Below are 17,650 nucleotides of genomic sequence, written 5' to 3'. Positions count from 1 at the left end.
AACAGTGCTACTTAGTATCCTAATTTTCATGAATGATTTTTTTTTGATTGACCAATCACAGAAGTCATTATTAACATTTAACACATAAAATAACAATCATAGTTTAACAACAAATTAACTTATCATCATCTTTCAAATAGGTACTAAGATCCTTCTCCTTGATTTATTAAGCACCATAATATCGCCCTCTTTTCCACAGCTCGGATAAACGCCCTTCCTGTTAACTTAATTAGCGCTGTCCTATCTGCCCAATTAAATATAACAAGCTTTTGAGACGTTCTGATTATTGCAACAATATCTATTGAGAAATTACTGTAAGTCTATATTTGGGTATTTGACATAGAAAAACTGGTTATTTTGTGAAATATTTACCAAAAAGTATTGTATATGTTTTTTTTTTATCTCGTAAATAAAAAATTAAGGGAATCCAGTGATTTTAAATCTCGAGTAACGTCACTTACCAGTCGTATTTTTATTGTCAAAGTGTTATTCTAGCCACCACCAAGTGCTTAAATTCAATATGTCATTGTATTGTGATCTGTTTTGTAAAACGGACTTAACAGATTTATTTATTTCGATTCAGTCAGACACCCTATTGGAACGGTTTGATCAAAGGTCTTATTCCAAAAAAGAAATATTAATTGATAACTAATGCGGCCGTTAACGCATAATTAATGTTTGTTACTGATTTTTGTTCCAATAAATTATGATGGTGATTATGATGATCTAACAACTTAGCTTAACAATCTGCGTTCTGGTAGGGCGTAATAATCTTAAAAAGAAATCAGTAGCTTGGCCTTCAAAACTCTTGCTTAAGAGCTGACTTCAGATTTTACTCTTTAACTGAGGCTACTAAATATGAAAAACAAAGGAAAAAGCCTTTGTGAAGACAGTGCAACTGCAAGTCTTCGTTACCCGACGATTAGGTCTGCAGGCAACTTTTTACACACTCAACTTCATAGGGAAGCATAGACCCTCGTGATGAAAATTGAGTACACATAGCGCCATCTATATCTTTATACTGGTACCTTTTTACAATGTCCCCAGAAGTGATGTTATCTCCTTTCTATAAGCTTCGAGTAGTGCCATCTATGATATTTCTGGAACAACTACTGAGGTCTCGTAGCCAGTTTGTGCTGTGAAGTAATTTGTTACAAGTCTCATAAATTCTATTTTCTGAATGAATTCTTCTACATAAGAGTCCAGTTTTACGTTTATAGGTATAATTTACAAAGATTGTATTTGTGTTTTACAGTCTGGTATCATAAGTGCTATATTTAAAGAAATACGCCTGGTTCATAATTTAACAAGAGATTATTATTTTCTGATTTATTATTCACCAATATTAAACTTTTATTTTTTATTTACTCAACTCATGACAACATTCCGCGTTAAGAAGGCACGTGATGCAGACTTATTAGCCCGATAAATACTTGTTGATCACTAAATAGTTTTCTATTTAAATTGAACACTCCTTCAGGTAGGGTATATTGAGCCACAGCAAATAAAATCCACGCAATTATGTCCAAAATACTTTTATTTATCAACAGCTTTATGTATAAAACATTCTCACTATGTACTATCAACACTATGTTGGACTTTCAATATGTACTACAACCCCGTAGTGTAGAAACTGTACGAATATCAGCTTTATTCTCAGGCGCATACGGTTCAAGCTAAGCGAATAACCGACACCCGTATTCGAAAACATTGCTAGGAAGTGACGTCACATGATTTAATTTCACGTTTGAATACAGAACTCATGTAACGATTTTTTAATGTTTCAAATACGAGTGTCATTCCATTCTGCCTACATCCTCAAATTTCATAATATTGGATAACAAGTCATTATAAAGAAATTTTATGAACTATTTAGTTCGAAACACGTCATGATTTCACCTATGACACTACTGAGCTTTTCTATTTTTTTCAATTAATTATTTTAAGATAAAAAAAAACATAATTAGTTGATTTTTGGTTGACAGTAGCGCCATAAAGTAAATGAATGTATTTTAAAGTCAATTTATCATTTTAACATAGGTACTTTTAAATCTTAAGAGCTAACAATTAAGATTTATAAAACCGAGATGTATAAAATTCTTATACAAAACATGTGTCCCTAACAGAGTGGTTAGATTAGTCACAAAACGAAATCAAGATGTACACTACTACACAAAATGTAATATAAAACAAGAAATTTCATATTTAAACTAATAACGTAATCTTAAACAATTCCTAAATGCTAAAAAGCCATGATCTTATGTTTAAAGAGTATTGATTCTATGTTCTTAATGACTCGTTTAGCTGATTAAATTTAAAAATACGTACAAAATTATGTACTATCTATAGTCTTTTCATTCACGTTACTTAGCATTCCTTAGATATATTTAAAAAAGCAGTATTTGTATACAATGTGCTGACTGTATGACAGCTGTCAAAAATGGGCGGGAATGATTTGTGTTCGCGCCATACATCTGTCAAATTCATCAGATATCAGAAGACCTGGATATTGACAGGCGTACAGCTGGCAGCTCACAAGTGATCCTAACCTTATTACATAGACAATCCAGGCAAATAACACTGTCGGTGGAACAAAATTCGGAAAAATAATTACACAACATAAAACGCATTTAGTTACAAAAACAAAGTGTCGAACAAATAACTGATTAATCGAATCGTTTAAGTTTTAATTGCCATTTTGAATTCTTTACCTCTCTAGCCGATAGAAACTATGAAATAAAATCTTTAAACTTAAAACCATAAAAATAACTACGCTTAACGTTTACGTTTAAATAAATTATCACCACAAAGATAAAACAAAAAATATCATCTAGTAACATTGACTAGATTTGCAAAATCAATCTAACTGCTGTTTTTCTACGTGGGCAACCCTAAGCAACTCTTCTCGGAGTTGCAAAGTAAAAAATGGTTATACATTCAGTAGTTTTTTAATTATAAAACAGATTTAATATGTATTGTTAATAAAAATTCTGTATTACAATTCCTTTGGCAAATTCTGGCGATTAAAGGTCTGAGGTATTATGATACAAATGTACATACTTAGTGGTGCTACCTGTTGCTTAGTTTACAAACTTACAAATGTATTGGTCTAGAGAAATATGCAACACAAACTATACATGTTATCCTATGGGCTATAATAAACTGTACAACACAAAAAGTATGACCTGAGTACAAGAACTGAAGAAATTCTCCGATGCCTGAGGTTTAAGTCTCGAATGCGCGCTTATACGAACCTCTATGAAAGTCCTTTGCACGCTAAAGTCAGATATCGAAGAAATGTATTACCATCTAAAGATGCAATTTGCTTACTTAATTGTTTCAAGTTGAAGAATCTGAGATTACAATATTTTGTTATGGTAGAACGAAAGACATGTTAAGTTGGTATAATTAAATAAACATAATATTTATAACAGAAAGTTGTATGAAAGCTTGTGTTATAAATTCGATCCTGTAGACAACTGACCATCCTGCTCATTAAAAATCGATAACTTCGAGTTGTCACGTGACAAATGCTGTCACTCTCACAATTTTGACAAATTCGAAGGTTATTGAAGAAGGAATAATTGTCAGTTGACTAGGGGTCCATAATTCGATAATTACAAAATAGGAACAGTGTTTATTATTTGGCACTTAGGTAAAATCTCATTGGAAGCTTTATTTTACGCTAAACTATTCTGGAATCTAGACTACTAATGTAGAACTAATTTAAGCCTTAGGCTTTTGCATTAGGATACGTTTTTGAATTACAATTTTGATGGTGATTCAGCTATTTTAGCTACTTGCTTATACTATGAGATTTTAAAGCAGAACTGGGATTGTGGAAGCAAGATGGCACTATCGTCATCTTGCTCCTACAAAAACTACTTTAAAATCTCTCACTATGCAGTGCTTAAATGAAGCAATTTACCGAATTCAAATTCATATACGCATTTTACACTTGATACAAAATATATGTATTTAAAATACTAGTGCTATATTATAGACCTATGTCTGAATTCTAATCAATGCCTAACTTTTACATATTGTTTATAAGTCTTAAGTGTTGATGTGTTATACTGTACAGTATTATGCTATAATGGTACATTTGTTGTATGTATATATTTATATACTGATTAAAAATGTTGTCTTTCTCAGAATATAATGAAAACAAGTTTGGTTGTTAAGTGAATGTTTGCTTTCAAAACGCTCCAGAACTTGTGTTAGTTTTACTTTAAGGGTTATTGTGTCACATCCAGTATTAATAATGATATGAAGGTTTTTTGTATTTAAACACTTCTTATTAAATATTAACTATGCAAATGATAATTGCTGTGTAATGCTTCGAATATATGGAACAACATGGTATATTTTTTTAATTGTTTCAAGCTAAGTTCAAACAGAGGATAATTTAGATCAATTTGAAAATCAACATATTCTATGATGTATTTACATTTGCATACAAACATTGTGTTTACCTAACTGCCGAGAAGGGTTATGACTTCATGGTCCCAATCTTAGTTTGCCTTCGATAAGATGAGAAGGAGATATCTTGGAAGCATTTAATTGTGCGATAATATCAATTTTGGAACTCGTTTTAAAATAATTTGATGTATCTAACTACATTTATATCAACATATAGAAGAAAGTACATCTACTCACATAATTCTATATGCAATTTGGAAATTGAAAACCAACGAAACTACTATAGTATATAGTTGTAGTTCTCTTTAGATAAAGAGGAAAGTGGAGTAGCCCAGCAGTGGGACAGAAATGGCTCATGTAGACACTGGTGATTTATTAATCCTTGCCTTTTTGCGTTATTAAAAAAATGCTTTTAAAATGTAGCTCATTATCAATAAAAGCATATTAGGCGAAAGCAATTTAATTTAATGTAATAATGTTCAAACACAACCATATTTAGATAGGAAACCTACCACCAAGTTTTATACAATGTTCTTGCTATTGTAAGAAAGAGACAGCAGACTATACAGCGTAGAGCATCATCCCTCTTTTACAATTGCAAGTCATTTTTCAAGAGGTGGTAGTCCCAGATTTTTTTGTATTACTATTAGATATTTTTTTAATATGACTTTTTAATGACCCTGTTCTTGGTCATACATTAGTAATATACCTGAAAGATTCACATTTCACAGATACCTATGTAACAAGAGGTAGCGCGATCGCTTAAGATATTATTTACAAAGCAAGATAAAGAAAATTATATTTACAATCTGAGGTATTTCAACTAATTAAACTAAAATTTAACGGAAAATGAACTAATTGGTTTGAATCGACCATTATGTGATTATTTTTACATACTTTTGTTGCCTTTTTTTGGTAAATTGATATTTTTTTTTTACTTTTCTTATATTTAAGGGCAGTCCATATACTACACAGTAAAAAGAAATAATACAACATAATGGTTCCTCATTCATAACCACAACTAATGAGTAATGAGCAAATTTTGTTCTAAACACAACAGCAGTCGTCTTTTCGATTGCACGCCTCGGTAACTGTCACTTTGACAGCTGTCATCCCTGACAGGCACTGTCATTGCACGCACCCAAAAAATCAGAGTTGTTAGAACACAGAGAAAATTAATATCATAAGTGGAACAAATCATAAAGAGTTTATTCGGTCGTACATCCTATTTCGTTCATACTCACATATTGATAATATTTATAACAGGCACACATAGCCTGTATAATATGAATGTTAATCAGTACGTAGCATGTGGTATACATTAGATATTTTTAGTCATACTTATTCTTATGCCTATGACTGACATATTATACATTTGTTAAAAATACTAAAGACAATGCTTACCAAGTTATCCTTAGAAGCCGGCATCTAGTAAATTCAACACATTCACAGTCCACAGCCTTATAAACTACATCACTGTCACTGAATCACTTTGGCTGAATCAGATTCATGCCTTTGCTTAGAACCAAGCGACTGTCACTTTGACAAGTGTCACGGACGCCATTAAGAGGGCCCGGCCAAGGGTTAGTAACTGTCAAGGCTTGGGGTCATCGGGACGTTTCATCTCGTTCTTTCGCTGGCTGAGTTTCTTCTTCATTTCTAGAAGCATCTGCTCGAACGACATGTCGTCGTCTCGCCTTATCGGCGGCGCCGCCTGTCCGTGGAAGGCGCTCTCCGTGTATTTGGCTTCTAAACCATCTGAAATAGGACATATTTATTAATGTATGACAGTTTGAACTCTATCAAAACACTTGTCTGAAAATAACATACATTTATTCAAGATAGGCTACAAAGTAGCACTTTTTGACCTTCAATTTTACATAGATAGCTCCCCATATCACCCAGCCTTCACCATTACACAGCCACCCCATAAATTTTACGTATTCATATACCATTGACAATTGGGAACACATAAGGACTCGTTAACCAGGGATACACATACAAAAGATATTCCATAAGACTTCAGGCAGCCCTCACTTTACAAATAAGCAGGACTGTAACAGACTATTTCTACCGACTTATATACGCATTAAAGGTATTCACCGAGATCAGCGTAGCTCTGCCTGCAGAAGGCCCTGCGCCCTCCGAAGCCGACGTCGTACTGCGGGAAGCTGTTGGCGGCCTCTACCGCGGACCACGCGTCACGCGCGCGCTGGTAAGTCACGAAGCCGTAGCGAGAACTGTATGTGTAAAGGAATAGATGTTATTGATTAAGTGTATGTATAAATAATTCGACTTTACAGGGAAAGACTCCACTCAGTAACATTCCATAAAATAACTTCTTTTGTGTAGCCTTTTTACAGCTAGTTAAGGTCTAAAAAATCTCATAAAATTGAAGGCTTTCAATTTTACGAGATTTTGCTGACTTTACTTGCATTTGCTGATTTTACAAACTACGAAAATTTTATATTTCCAGTAACTATTTCCACTTTTATCATTGACTGACCTTCAATAGGACTTGATATAACCATGACCAATTACCCTATGTAATCCAAAAAATACAACGTATGATACATTTTCAACAAGATTTCAAAAAATCTCATGTTTTGTTTTAAAGCCTATTAATAATCTAGTCTATTATCTGTCTTGTCTAAGTATATATAATCATAGCGAAATTTAATGAAGTAAATAAGTCAAGTAATTTATGTATAACTGACCCATCTTCCTTGCTGTGCAGGCGCACTTCGAGCACGGGCCCGAACTTGCAGAACTGGTTCCTCAGCGTGATCTTGTTGACGTCCTTATCGAGGCGGCCCACGAACACTATGCGACGCTCCTCCACTGGCGTGTTGCTCTCCCTGAAGAAAAAAAATAGTTGGTTAAGGTGTAAATAATGACAGGAATAGTCGGTTGATACCAATAATGACAATACCAGAGGCTCATCTAACGCTGGTTAAAGTAACTACGCTGAGAGGCAACTCTTAAACTACAGCAGAATACTAAAGAAGATGGTAATGTTGAAGAAAGGTGGGTGAATGGTATTTAGTAGTAGGTTCCTAGCTCGGCAAGTGATGCCACCTGACACACGCATATCAATCGGTCCATTCATAATGATTACTCACGCATATTTAACGGGATAGCCCGACTAGTTTCGTACCAAACCGGAGAATCTTTAATAACGAGCTGTCGCGTCGACGGAGTCGCTATTCGAACTCAATACGCGTGAAAAAAAATATTAAACTTATAAAATTACTCTCGACTCGGATCTCAATAGCGTGCAGTGGGGTACGCCTATGTCCAGCACTGGACGAATATGGGCTGGTGACGACGATGATGATGAAATTTAATAACAAAATGTCAAAGCAAACAAGAATCTACAATCCCACACTATATTACTGACCTGTCTTCAGAACTAAAACTCCTGTACTTCTTCTTGTACTGGTCATCTCGTTTGTAAGGGCTGCAGGACCCTCGCGACTGCGTGGAGCCACCTGACGAGCTGGAGTCCGACGAGGAAGACGATGATGATGAACTGGAACGGGCAGGTCAAGGTCAACATGTGGGTGATATTAGTTACTGTTTGTGGTTAGTACAAGTTCTGCCCAACTTGGGGCTTAACAAAAATCATGTTTTATTATTGAAATTGTGTGATGATTGTAATATCACACATTTTCACTTTAATTGCCAAATGCAATTAAACATGATAAAATAAATAAATAAATTATGCAACATTCATTTTGAAATTAAGTACATTTTATTTTGTAAAAAGAGTTTATCTCTTCATGTTTGTCCAATATCGATTGTTTGTTTATTTTATTATAAGTTTTGAGGATTAAGGATAAAAAGTAACATACAACAAAAACTTGCAAAACACAGCTGGAAATTCCGAAATTACTTTGTTACCCTTTATGTTAAAATAGGCAAATTTTAATACCTAAACTATTAGCTATACTAAACAAAATTCAATTTTAACTACTAAGCATTGAACTAAATACATAACATTACAAATAATTAATAATTAATAATATAAAATAAATTCATATACCTCATATTCTAAACGACTAAGCAAAATTTGTGGACTATCGAATTGCAATTTAGACATACATAAATGTTAAAAGTCATAACACATATCATAGCCTACACGATGCATTCTAATCCCGAAAAAAAAATTCGACTTTCACTTTTATGTAGTTTAACGAATGTCAAAAAAGACTTAAGAACCGTCGATATCACAGTTGTAGCATATACTTATCTATATTAATATATGTAACTGAAGAGTTTGTTTGTTTGAACGAGCTAATCTCAGAAACTACTGGTCCAAATTGAAAAATTATTGTGTTGAATAGACCATTCATCGAGGAAGGCTTTAGGCTATAAACCATCACGCTGCGACTAATAAGAGCGAAGATACAATGGATAATGTGAAAAAGCAGGGCAGGTATAAATCATAACTTATATCTTCTACCCACGGGGACGAAGTCGCGGGCAACAACTAGTCAATAGATAAGATTCGTACATAAACGGGATTACTGTATAGAAAACCTTAGAAAATTTAAAAATGCCATACAAAGTCTCAGTTTTAATTCCGTTTATGAACGCACAGATTTGGATGAAGCATTTAAGGAATTTCATGAATTATTCAAACTTTTCTATAACCTCTGTTTCCCTGTAGTTAAAATTAAAATCCCTATAATTAAGAAAGTCACTTGGGTCACAAAAAGTATAAAATTGTGCTGCAGACGCAAACGCGAAATGTTATGGCAATCAAGAGTACAACCTTCTACTGAAAATAAAAAAAAGTTTAAAATTTACGCAAAACGATTAAAGCAGATAATTAATTTAACTAAAAAATCGCGAAATAGCTATTATATTAATAATGCTAGTAATAAATCAAAAGCTACCTGGAAAGTGATAAATAGTAATAAATATAATTCGCCCAGGGAAAATATTGCGCTTATAAAGTTTGAAAATAAATTGATACATGCCCCTGATAAGATTGCCGAAGAATTTAACAATTTTTATATAAATCAAGTACAACCAAATAATAGCAATAGGTCTCAGAAACATTTCTCTACTAATAGTTTATTAAAATCCATGTTTATGCCTGCATGCAATCCACACGATATATATGTAATTATTAATAATTTAAAAAACAGCAACAGTGCAGGTATTGATGACATAATCACTAAAGTAGTTAAATATGTGGCAACTAAAATCTCCCCAGTCTTAAGTTATATAGTAAATTTATGCATAGAAACTGGTACTTTTCCTAACAGCTTAAAAGTGTCTGTTATCAGTCCATTGTTTAAAAAAGGCGATAAACACGACCCTAAAAACTACAGGCCTATTGCTCTACTTCCAATATTTTCTAAAATCATAGAAAAAATTATATATAACAATCTCTACTCCTATTTGGAAAATAATAATATATTAGCAAACGAACAATATGGGTTTAGAAAAAATAAAAACATAAATATGGCCATATACAGATTTCTAGAAAAAGTAATCACAGGTATAGATAAATCTACACCCACGAGCGCCTTGTTTATGGATCTAACTAAAGCATTTGATTACGTAGATTTAAAAATATTAGAATTTAAATTGGAAAACCTTGGAATAAGGGGTAATGTCTTAAACCTAATAAAATCTTACTTAAATAACAGGAAACAAATTACTAAAATAAAAAAGATCTGCCCTATTACTAAAATCGAGGTAACATACTTATCTTCGCCAAAACTTATAAAATATGGAGTACCACAAGGCAGTGTACTTGGGCCTTTATTATTCCTAATATATATTAATGACATGCCCCAAGTTACGCCACATCCAATGACTTTGTTTGCCGATGATAGCACTGTTTTGTTCAACAAGCAAAGTCAAGTAGGTTTAAAAATTGAAATTGAACAGAGTTTAACCAATATAATTAACTGGCTAAGAGATAATAATCTTCAAATTAATTTAGAAAAAACTAACATTATTTCTTTTAAACAGAGAATAAAGTACCCGGACCTTGACGTACGTTACGAAAATAAAAGAATTAAAGAAATCGTGCAATCAAAATTTTTGGGCCTATGGCTGGATGAAGGAATGACATGGCGTAAACATACTGAACAAATTATAAAAAGAATTAACCAATATCACTATGCATTACATAATCTAAGCAAAATTGCAAACCGCGAAACAGTTCTAACTGCTTACCATGCATATGTGTCCTCGTCGTTACGCTATGGCATAATTTTTTGGGGAAACTCTTCAGATCGAGAGCTAGTTTTTAAAGCCCAAAAAAAATGTTTGCGAGCAGTGTGCAAGCTGCAGGTTACTGATAGTTGTCGGCCGTACTTCATAAACCTTAAATTATTAACTCTTCCATCTATATATATACATGAAGTAGCTGTGTTTGTAAGGAGAAATTTTAACCTATTTGAAACCATTAATTCCAAACGCCACAAATACACACTTCGCATAAAACCACATAAAACAGCTCTATTCTCAAAGAGTATATTAGGTATGGCTCCAAGAATTTTTAATAATCTACCTTTACTCATCAAAAAGACTGAAAATTTTAACAACTTTAAGAAACTACTCTTAGAATTTTTAATTGAAAAGGCTTACTACTCGGTCAATGAATATTTAAACGACAAATTTTGAAAAAATATCATCCTTTTTAAATGTATAGAATAATATCCGATTTATTTAAATAACTTTCTTTAATATATAATAATTTTGATAAGATTTTGATAAAAAATTCAAAATAATAATATGATGATTATTATACTATAATATACTGTAATATAGTATAAATTAATGATAACACATATGTTATAAGGCCGCATGTATTAATATAGTATAAATTAATGATAATACATATGTTATAAGGCTGCATGTATTAATTTGATTATTACAGTCAAACCATATTTGTATACCTTCTAAGGTGAAACATAGTGCAACTAAAATGTAATTTTCCACCAAGTGTACCACCTATGTTTAACAAATAAATAAATTTGAATTTGAATTTGAATTTGAATTTGAAGATTTACGTTTACTTTATCTTTAAGTCAAGGGTCAAAAATAATACCATGGATAAAAGGTTGTGCAAAAACTGTACCATCCCTTATTAATATGTGTTAAAACATCAGCAGTAAGAAGTTACGTGTTTAAACAATATTGACCAAAACCATATTTAAGACTAGCTAGAAGTCCCGGCAAACGTTATTTTGCCATATAAATTCTTTGGGAGTCTCGTAACTAACATTATGAGACAAAACTTTAATAATAATGTTATGTATGTAACATTATTTACTGGATTACTCACATAGTTTTAGGGTTTTGTGTATAACTGACAATATGAAGCTGTTATTTGTAATATAACCAAACAATACGGTCGTATAGAATGGGGCGCACGTGGCATAACCTTTTACACCACGTGAGCTCAACTGTTTAAATAAAGAAAAACAACTCTAAGAAAGGACACAACAATGTCTTTTATAATCAGACTTTTGAACTAAACAAACGACGAAGGCTGATTCTAATTCCAAGCAACGAAAATTATATAATTTTAATAGACATAACTACCTAATATCTACTAACTACTTTTACTCATTCATAAGTTAATTCATTAATAGTTACATCTAAAAGGACCACATGTGGTTCAGGCACAAAAATAAAATGGTGTCATCTAACTCTCCAGGAGCATTCGTAATTAGATGAACACGTGTTTATATTACTTACATAATTAATTAATTACACATGCTAATTAAGGAAATTTTCTAGATATTCGCTATAGCTTAGTTGCTTACCTAGTAGAAGAATCGGAGCTTTCAGAAACAGTAGGTTTCCGTAAGGGTGGGGTCATTGACTTGGCAATTTTCCTATCAGAACCATTACTATGAGGGCTAGGCTTCGACTTTTTGGCAACAGGACTCTTTGATCTATCGGTCGGTCTAGAGCGTGATCTAGACCTGATCGAACGTTCTCGTCTGACCGACGGAGATCGTCTTTTGTGGTAGGGAGACCGTGATCTACGTTTCCTCTTGTAGGGGGAGTCTGATCGTCTGTAGCGCCTGTAACGGCCGCGGGATCGAGATCTGCTGCGAGATCTCGAGCGTCTTCTCCTACCGCGAGATAACGACCTCGACCGGCGTCTGTACTTCGGTTCGTATCTCTCTTTCGATCTCGATCGCTTCTCTTTAGCCTCTGTCCGCTCTGGCCTCGCCTCTTTAGGCTTGACTATCCTCTCATCAGGTTTAGTCTGTCTCACATCTTTCTTGCGTGACGGACTGCCGTCACTAGATAGTGACATGTCACTGTCGTTCCTCGTCCTGGTGATCACCACTTCCTTGGCCTGAGGTAGAACTGGTAGTTCAGCATACTCTGGCAGTGAATCAGTTTGTATAACAATACTGGATGCGTTTGGTTTACTTCTGTGTTTTCCTAAATGTAGGATGACTTTGTCTTCGCCGTGTTCAGCCTTTGGATCGTATTCTCTGACTATCGTGGTCTTTACGAACCTGAATACACGTTTGTCTACCGGAGACTTCAATTTGAAATGTCTATCATCTTGTGTCTCGACATCTTCGGGAGCTTTCTTCATGACCACATCTTGTATGCTCGCGAATAATGAATTACTTGATATTTTGGTCTCCACTTGTTTTTCAACACTTTTTAATGTCGCTGTGATATCTTTGTATCTTTCCTTGTCTATTTTAACATCAGCATGCCTTTTGTCGTCGACTGGACTCCTTTTGTCTCTCTTAACGTTATCAAAGACATTTTGTTTCAGTACATGGTCTGATTTCTTTATTTTGAAATTAATGAGGTTTTTGGAGTCAGCTGTTGGGGAGGTAGCTTTCATTTTTTCAATTGGTTCTTCATATTGCTTGAACATGGTGTCGTCTGTGTTCGTTCCGATGCTCACGAGAATTATTTCCTGGTAGTCTGCCGATAGCTGTGGTTTCTCATTGACCGCCGGCGCAGGTGTCACTTCTGGCTGCGTCATCCCCACAATCTTCATCATCTCCGCGTCACTTATCAACGGCTGCAGCTGTAAGTTTTCTACCTTAGGTATCTTACTCATAACTATATCTTCGTCTCTCTTTCTTGTCGCCTCAGCCTTTTGTTTCTTAGTGTTCATTAAGATTTTTCTAGAAGCCTCTTTGATGGGATCGAAGAATTTTTGTTCGTTGTTTACTTTGTTAGCTGTATTCAGTAAGCCATTGGGAGGGGTCTGTGTGATGGGGCATTTGACGGCTTTGTCTAGTAAGGGGCTTGGCATGTCTGGGAATATAGCTTCGGGGCTCACTGTGGCTGAGCTGTTGTTCGAGCACACGCCTCTCCTAAGCTTGTACTCCTGGAGGTTGAGCTTCTTCTTCTTGAGTGGCTGCTCTGTCTCCTTCTTGATGGCGGCCTCCAGCATGCACTTGTTCAGCTCCTCATCGAACTGCCTCTTCTCAGTCTTGGGCTGCATGGCCTGGGGCACCTGCACGTCTTGCTTGTTACTAAACAACGTAGTATAAAAGTTCTCGTTTTTCGGACGGGGTTCTTCCTTTACAATAACAGTCTCTACACTATTTACAACTTTAGCTTTGTTCCTATCTAATTCCTTACTCTTCTCCTGTTTTTCTACATTGTTCGTTTTATCCCTAACACTATTTTTACACTTGTCTATATTTTTATCTTTCTGAGAGTCTACGTGATCACAGTTTAGTATAACTTCAGATTTATTTTTAATAGTTAACTTAATGCTACCGTTAGAATTTTGACTACAATTATCACTCGCTTTAGAAGCACTTTTGATCATCACAGAACTGTTGGGTTTATCTTTAAAACTATCGGGCGCACTGTGGGGGGGTGACAGTTTTTTGCGACAGTTCGACTGCACTGGCGGTTTGACACTCGGCTTTACACTGGCTTTCTTTTTAGCGTCTACATCGTCCGGTTTGGTCACTTTTTTGTTTTTAGCGTTATTATCAGTTTCTTCGTCACTACTGAGGGCGTACACTACTTTTTTGCTCTTACACGACCTATGCCTAGAGTTGAGTATCCTGCTATTGCTAGACAACACTTCCGGTTTGAGAAGGCTCTGCCCGCCCTTGAGGTTGGGCAGGCTGTGCCGCTTTTTCGACGAGCAGTAGTCATGGTCAGAGTGGACGGGACTTTGCGACCGCCTGATCGTAGTGTTAATTGGCGTCGGCATCTGTAATAACGTATTGCGATTGAATGTGTCCTTTAACTGGATCTGAGGAACAAAACGGTCGTTAGAATACTTACCAATATTTGCCGCATTTTATTTTTGTTCAGTTGCACTCCGGCGTCTTGTAGCCGCATACCATTCGTCAAAGCGTTTTTATTGAAACTCTTCATTTTAGGATCTTCAGTTTTCACAACTGGTATTGTTTTCTTCTTGGTATTGAGTTTTTCAGTTGCTTCAAACTGTTCTAATAGAGAGTTCAAGTTGTTCGCTTCGAGCACTGGTATGACGGCATCGTGACACGACTCCACGTCAACGAAGTCCTCCAACTCTTTGGAATCGGTTGTACTTTCCTTCTTGACAGCAGTTTTCTCTATGCAGAATTCGAGTACAGTTGGTATTGGAGTGGACGTCCTCTTTCTTGAAGGCACTTCTATTATTTTTGGCGCGGTTTCGATGATAGGTTCCAGTGGCCTTTCGATTTCCATGTCTTGATGGCTCAAGTCATCTTCCTCGTGTGTCACTTTAGTTTCAGTTTTGTTGGTTATTAAGAAGCTGTTGACATCTTCGTCTGTCAGCGTTCTTGGCATGTCATCGCTCTTGTTGGCACTGTCCGACTTATCCTTGTCATTATCAAAGGCGAGGTCAGACAGATCCAAGTTTAGATCTTCGAAGCTCATGCACGTCTTGACGTCATCGATGTCCATGCAGATGTTCTGCATTGGAGACTGAGGCACCGAACACGACTTCTGTATGTGCCTGAACTTAGTGTACGTCATATCTTCTAAGAGATACCTTTTAAGATCTTCAATGTTGGGTAGTACTTCTAAATCAGACTCGTTAATAGATACATCAGCGTTGTTGTCTTGTTCGGGTTCTGTTTCACAGTTGTCTAGATTCTCTTCCTCATCTTTTTTAACATCAGAGACGATAAACTCTTCAACTTTGGGAGTAGGAACAGGGAGATGGAACTGTGTGCTCTCCTCTTCGGGTAATTTGTGTTTGATAAAGAAGTCATCGACGTTTGGAACCGGTATCGTCTCCTTGCCTTTATCTTTTATAAAATACTCGTCAACATCTTTAACAACAGGCCCATCTGTGTCTAGTATGTGTTCGTGGTTATTATTCTTAATGAAATATTCATCGACATTTGAAACGACTGGAGTATCTAAGTTTATATCTAGACCATCCTGGCATAGTGTACTTGATTCTTGATAACTAACATCTTTGTATCTGGGACTGTCATCGCCGTTGACACATTCTGTGGGATCTTTTTCGCTGACGTAATCTACTTCTCTCTCATCCTCAGAGGAAGCTTCTATTAAATCCAAATCAGGGTTAACTTCGTAGACAGTTATGACATCATAGTCGTGTCCTTCGACGAGAGTATTATCTTCTACGCTGTTAGGTCCTATGTGTAAGTTATGGACTGAATTTGGATGTATGACGTCGTTATCATCGTCTCCTTCGATATTATCGTCATCATCACCGACGTCGACTTCGTGCACTACTATACTATCACCTAGTTCATCACCGCTGTCATCGCCGTTCTCTTGCACTTCGTTCTCGTCAAGTTCCTCCATACTCTCTTCCAGTCCGGAGCTTTCATCGTCTGAACTTGTGTCTTGACTTGATTGGGTTGTGTTCATCTGAAATATAATGATATTGTTCAGTTCTATCACTTTCTATTCGCTAACTCCAAAGAACTGACGTAAGGACTCATACTCACAGTCTGCTCCTGCCCCCACTGGCCATGGCTGCTGGGCGCGTGCCTCTGCTGCGGTACGCTGATCTGAGGGTACTCCGGACTGTTCTGGGTGCAGCTGCTCTCCGAAGAGAGAGAGTCGCTCTTCATGCGAAGGATCTTGTGGCCGATGGGGCGGAAGCGCGCCTGGTGATACGTGTTCAGGATGTGAGACTCCATGTCTGGGGAAGATAGAAGGGTTGTTGAATTTTGCTAGCTTTGTTAACAAATGTTGATGGTTCAATGTTTAAGAAACCCATAGAAATTTGTATTAAAATACGTTAAATGAAATATTTTCCTATCACTACGTATACGACGAGCGAACCCTAAAAGTCGTAAATATAACATTTTCTCGCTTTCTACCTAAAACTTGCAACATTTAACTTGTCTTCCAACCACTACTACATTGTACTCAATTATCTTAGGATTAATATTATCAATAGTAACACTTATTTGTTTATTAAATCAAGATTACATTTACTGATGAGTAATATAAACTTAATGACAATCGGATACAACGACGTATTTTCCAAATGATAATACCGTTTAGATAGAGCTAGAAATATCGCGAAAAATATGTATACGATAAGAGGTACACTTGAGGTGGCAGAGGAATTTGAAACTTTGATCAACTTTTGATCTTAACAATGAAGAAAATTTAGTTTTCAGTTTGGTCATACATACTGCAAATTATCACTAACTTGAAGTAATATTATAACAGTTTTGGAAAAAAGAAACAAATATATGTCGTTTGCTTGTCTGCCACACGTCCACAATTACGTTGATATTAATTGAAGAGTTGGAGATACGTCCTAAGTTATTCAGACGGAAGCTTTGCCTAGGATTATGATAGTACGGAATAAACATAAGGTAGGTAGGTAAATAGTACAGGGTGCAATAACCAGAGCCGCAATCCCGCTATTTACAATTTCGCATGAGTGAAAATTGGATTAAAATGACACTATTCGTATCCCTCTAAGCATTTCACCAAAACAATACTTCGAAATTCAGTACAGGGCGAAACACTCGCTGCCAATGCAATAAATCTAAAAGCATAATATTCTAATTTGTTAACGCTTTCCTAAGTTTAAAGTATAACTTGTTTGTAATTTGGATGTCATTTTATTACATTTACAAGTAGTTTCTGAGATTAGTGCGTTCAAACAAACAAACTCTTCAGCTTTATATATTAGATAGACTTTATAGATTATCTAGGACGGATGTCATGACGTTTTTTACGGAGTTAAAACAGTTTTAAAAATTTGGTGTAGTCGTTTTATCTATTCTTAAACAATGGA

At 35.3% G+C, this 17,650-nt stretch overlaps 1 protein-coding gene across 2 annotated transcripts in view; it reads right to left on the bottom strand.

The window, feature by feature from the left end:
* Positions 1–1,519: 1,519 nt before the first annotated feature.
* LOC113494670 overlaps positions 1,520–17,650 on the bottom strand; it is a 22,200-nt gene continuing 6,069 nt past the window's right edge. For both annotated transcript variants that reach the window (XM_026873075.1, XM_026873077.1), the window contains exons 2-8: positions 16,338–16,534; positions 14,689–16,257; positions 12,219–14,614; positions 7,823–7,954; positions 7,140–7,280; positions 6,526–6,662; positions 1,520–6,180 (exon numbers count right to left, since the gene is read on the bottom strand). In XM_026873075.1, coding sequence (XP_026728876.1) covers positions 6,017–6,180; positions 6,526–6,662; positions 7,140–7,280; positions 7,823–7,954; positions 12,219–14,614; positions 14,689–16,257; positions 16,338–16,532 — 4,734 coding nt within the window. In that variant the 5' untranslated portion in view covers positions 16,533–16,534 and the 3' untranslated portion in view covers positions 1,520–6,016. The remainder of the gene's footprint in view (positions 6,181–6,525; positions 6,663–7,139; positions 7,281–7,822; positions 7,955–12,218; positions 14,615–14,688; positions 16,258–16,337; positions 16,535–17,650) is intronic.

This window comes from Trichoplusia ni, chromosome 6 (assembly GCF_003590095.1).
Source record: "Trichoplusia ni isolate ovarian cell line Hi5 chromosome 6, tn1, whole genome shotgun sequence".
NCBI lineage: Eukaryota > Metazoa > Arthropoda > Insecta > Lepidoptera > Noctuidae > Trichoplusia > Trichoplusia ni.
This window is presented reverse-complemented; position numbering and strand designations above follow the sequence as displayed.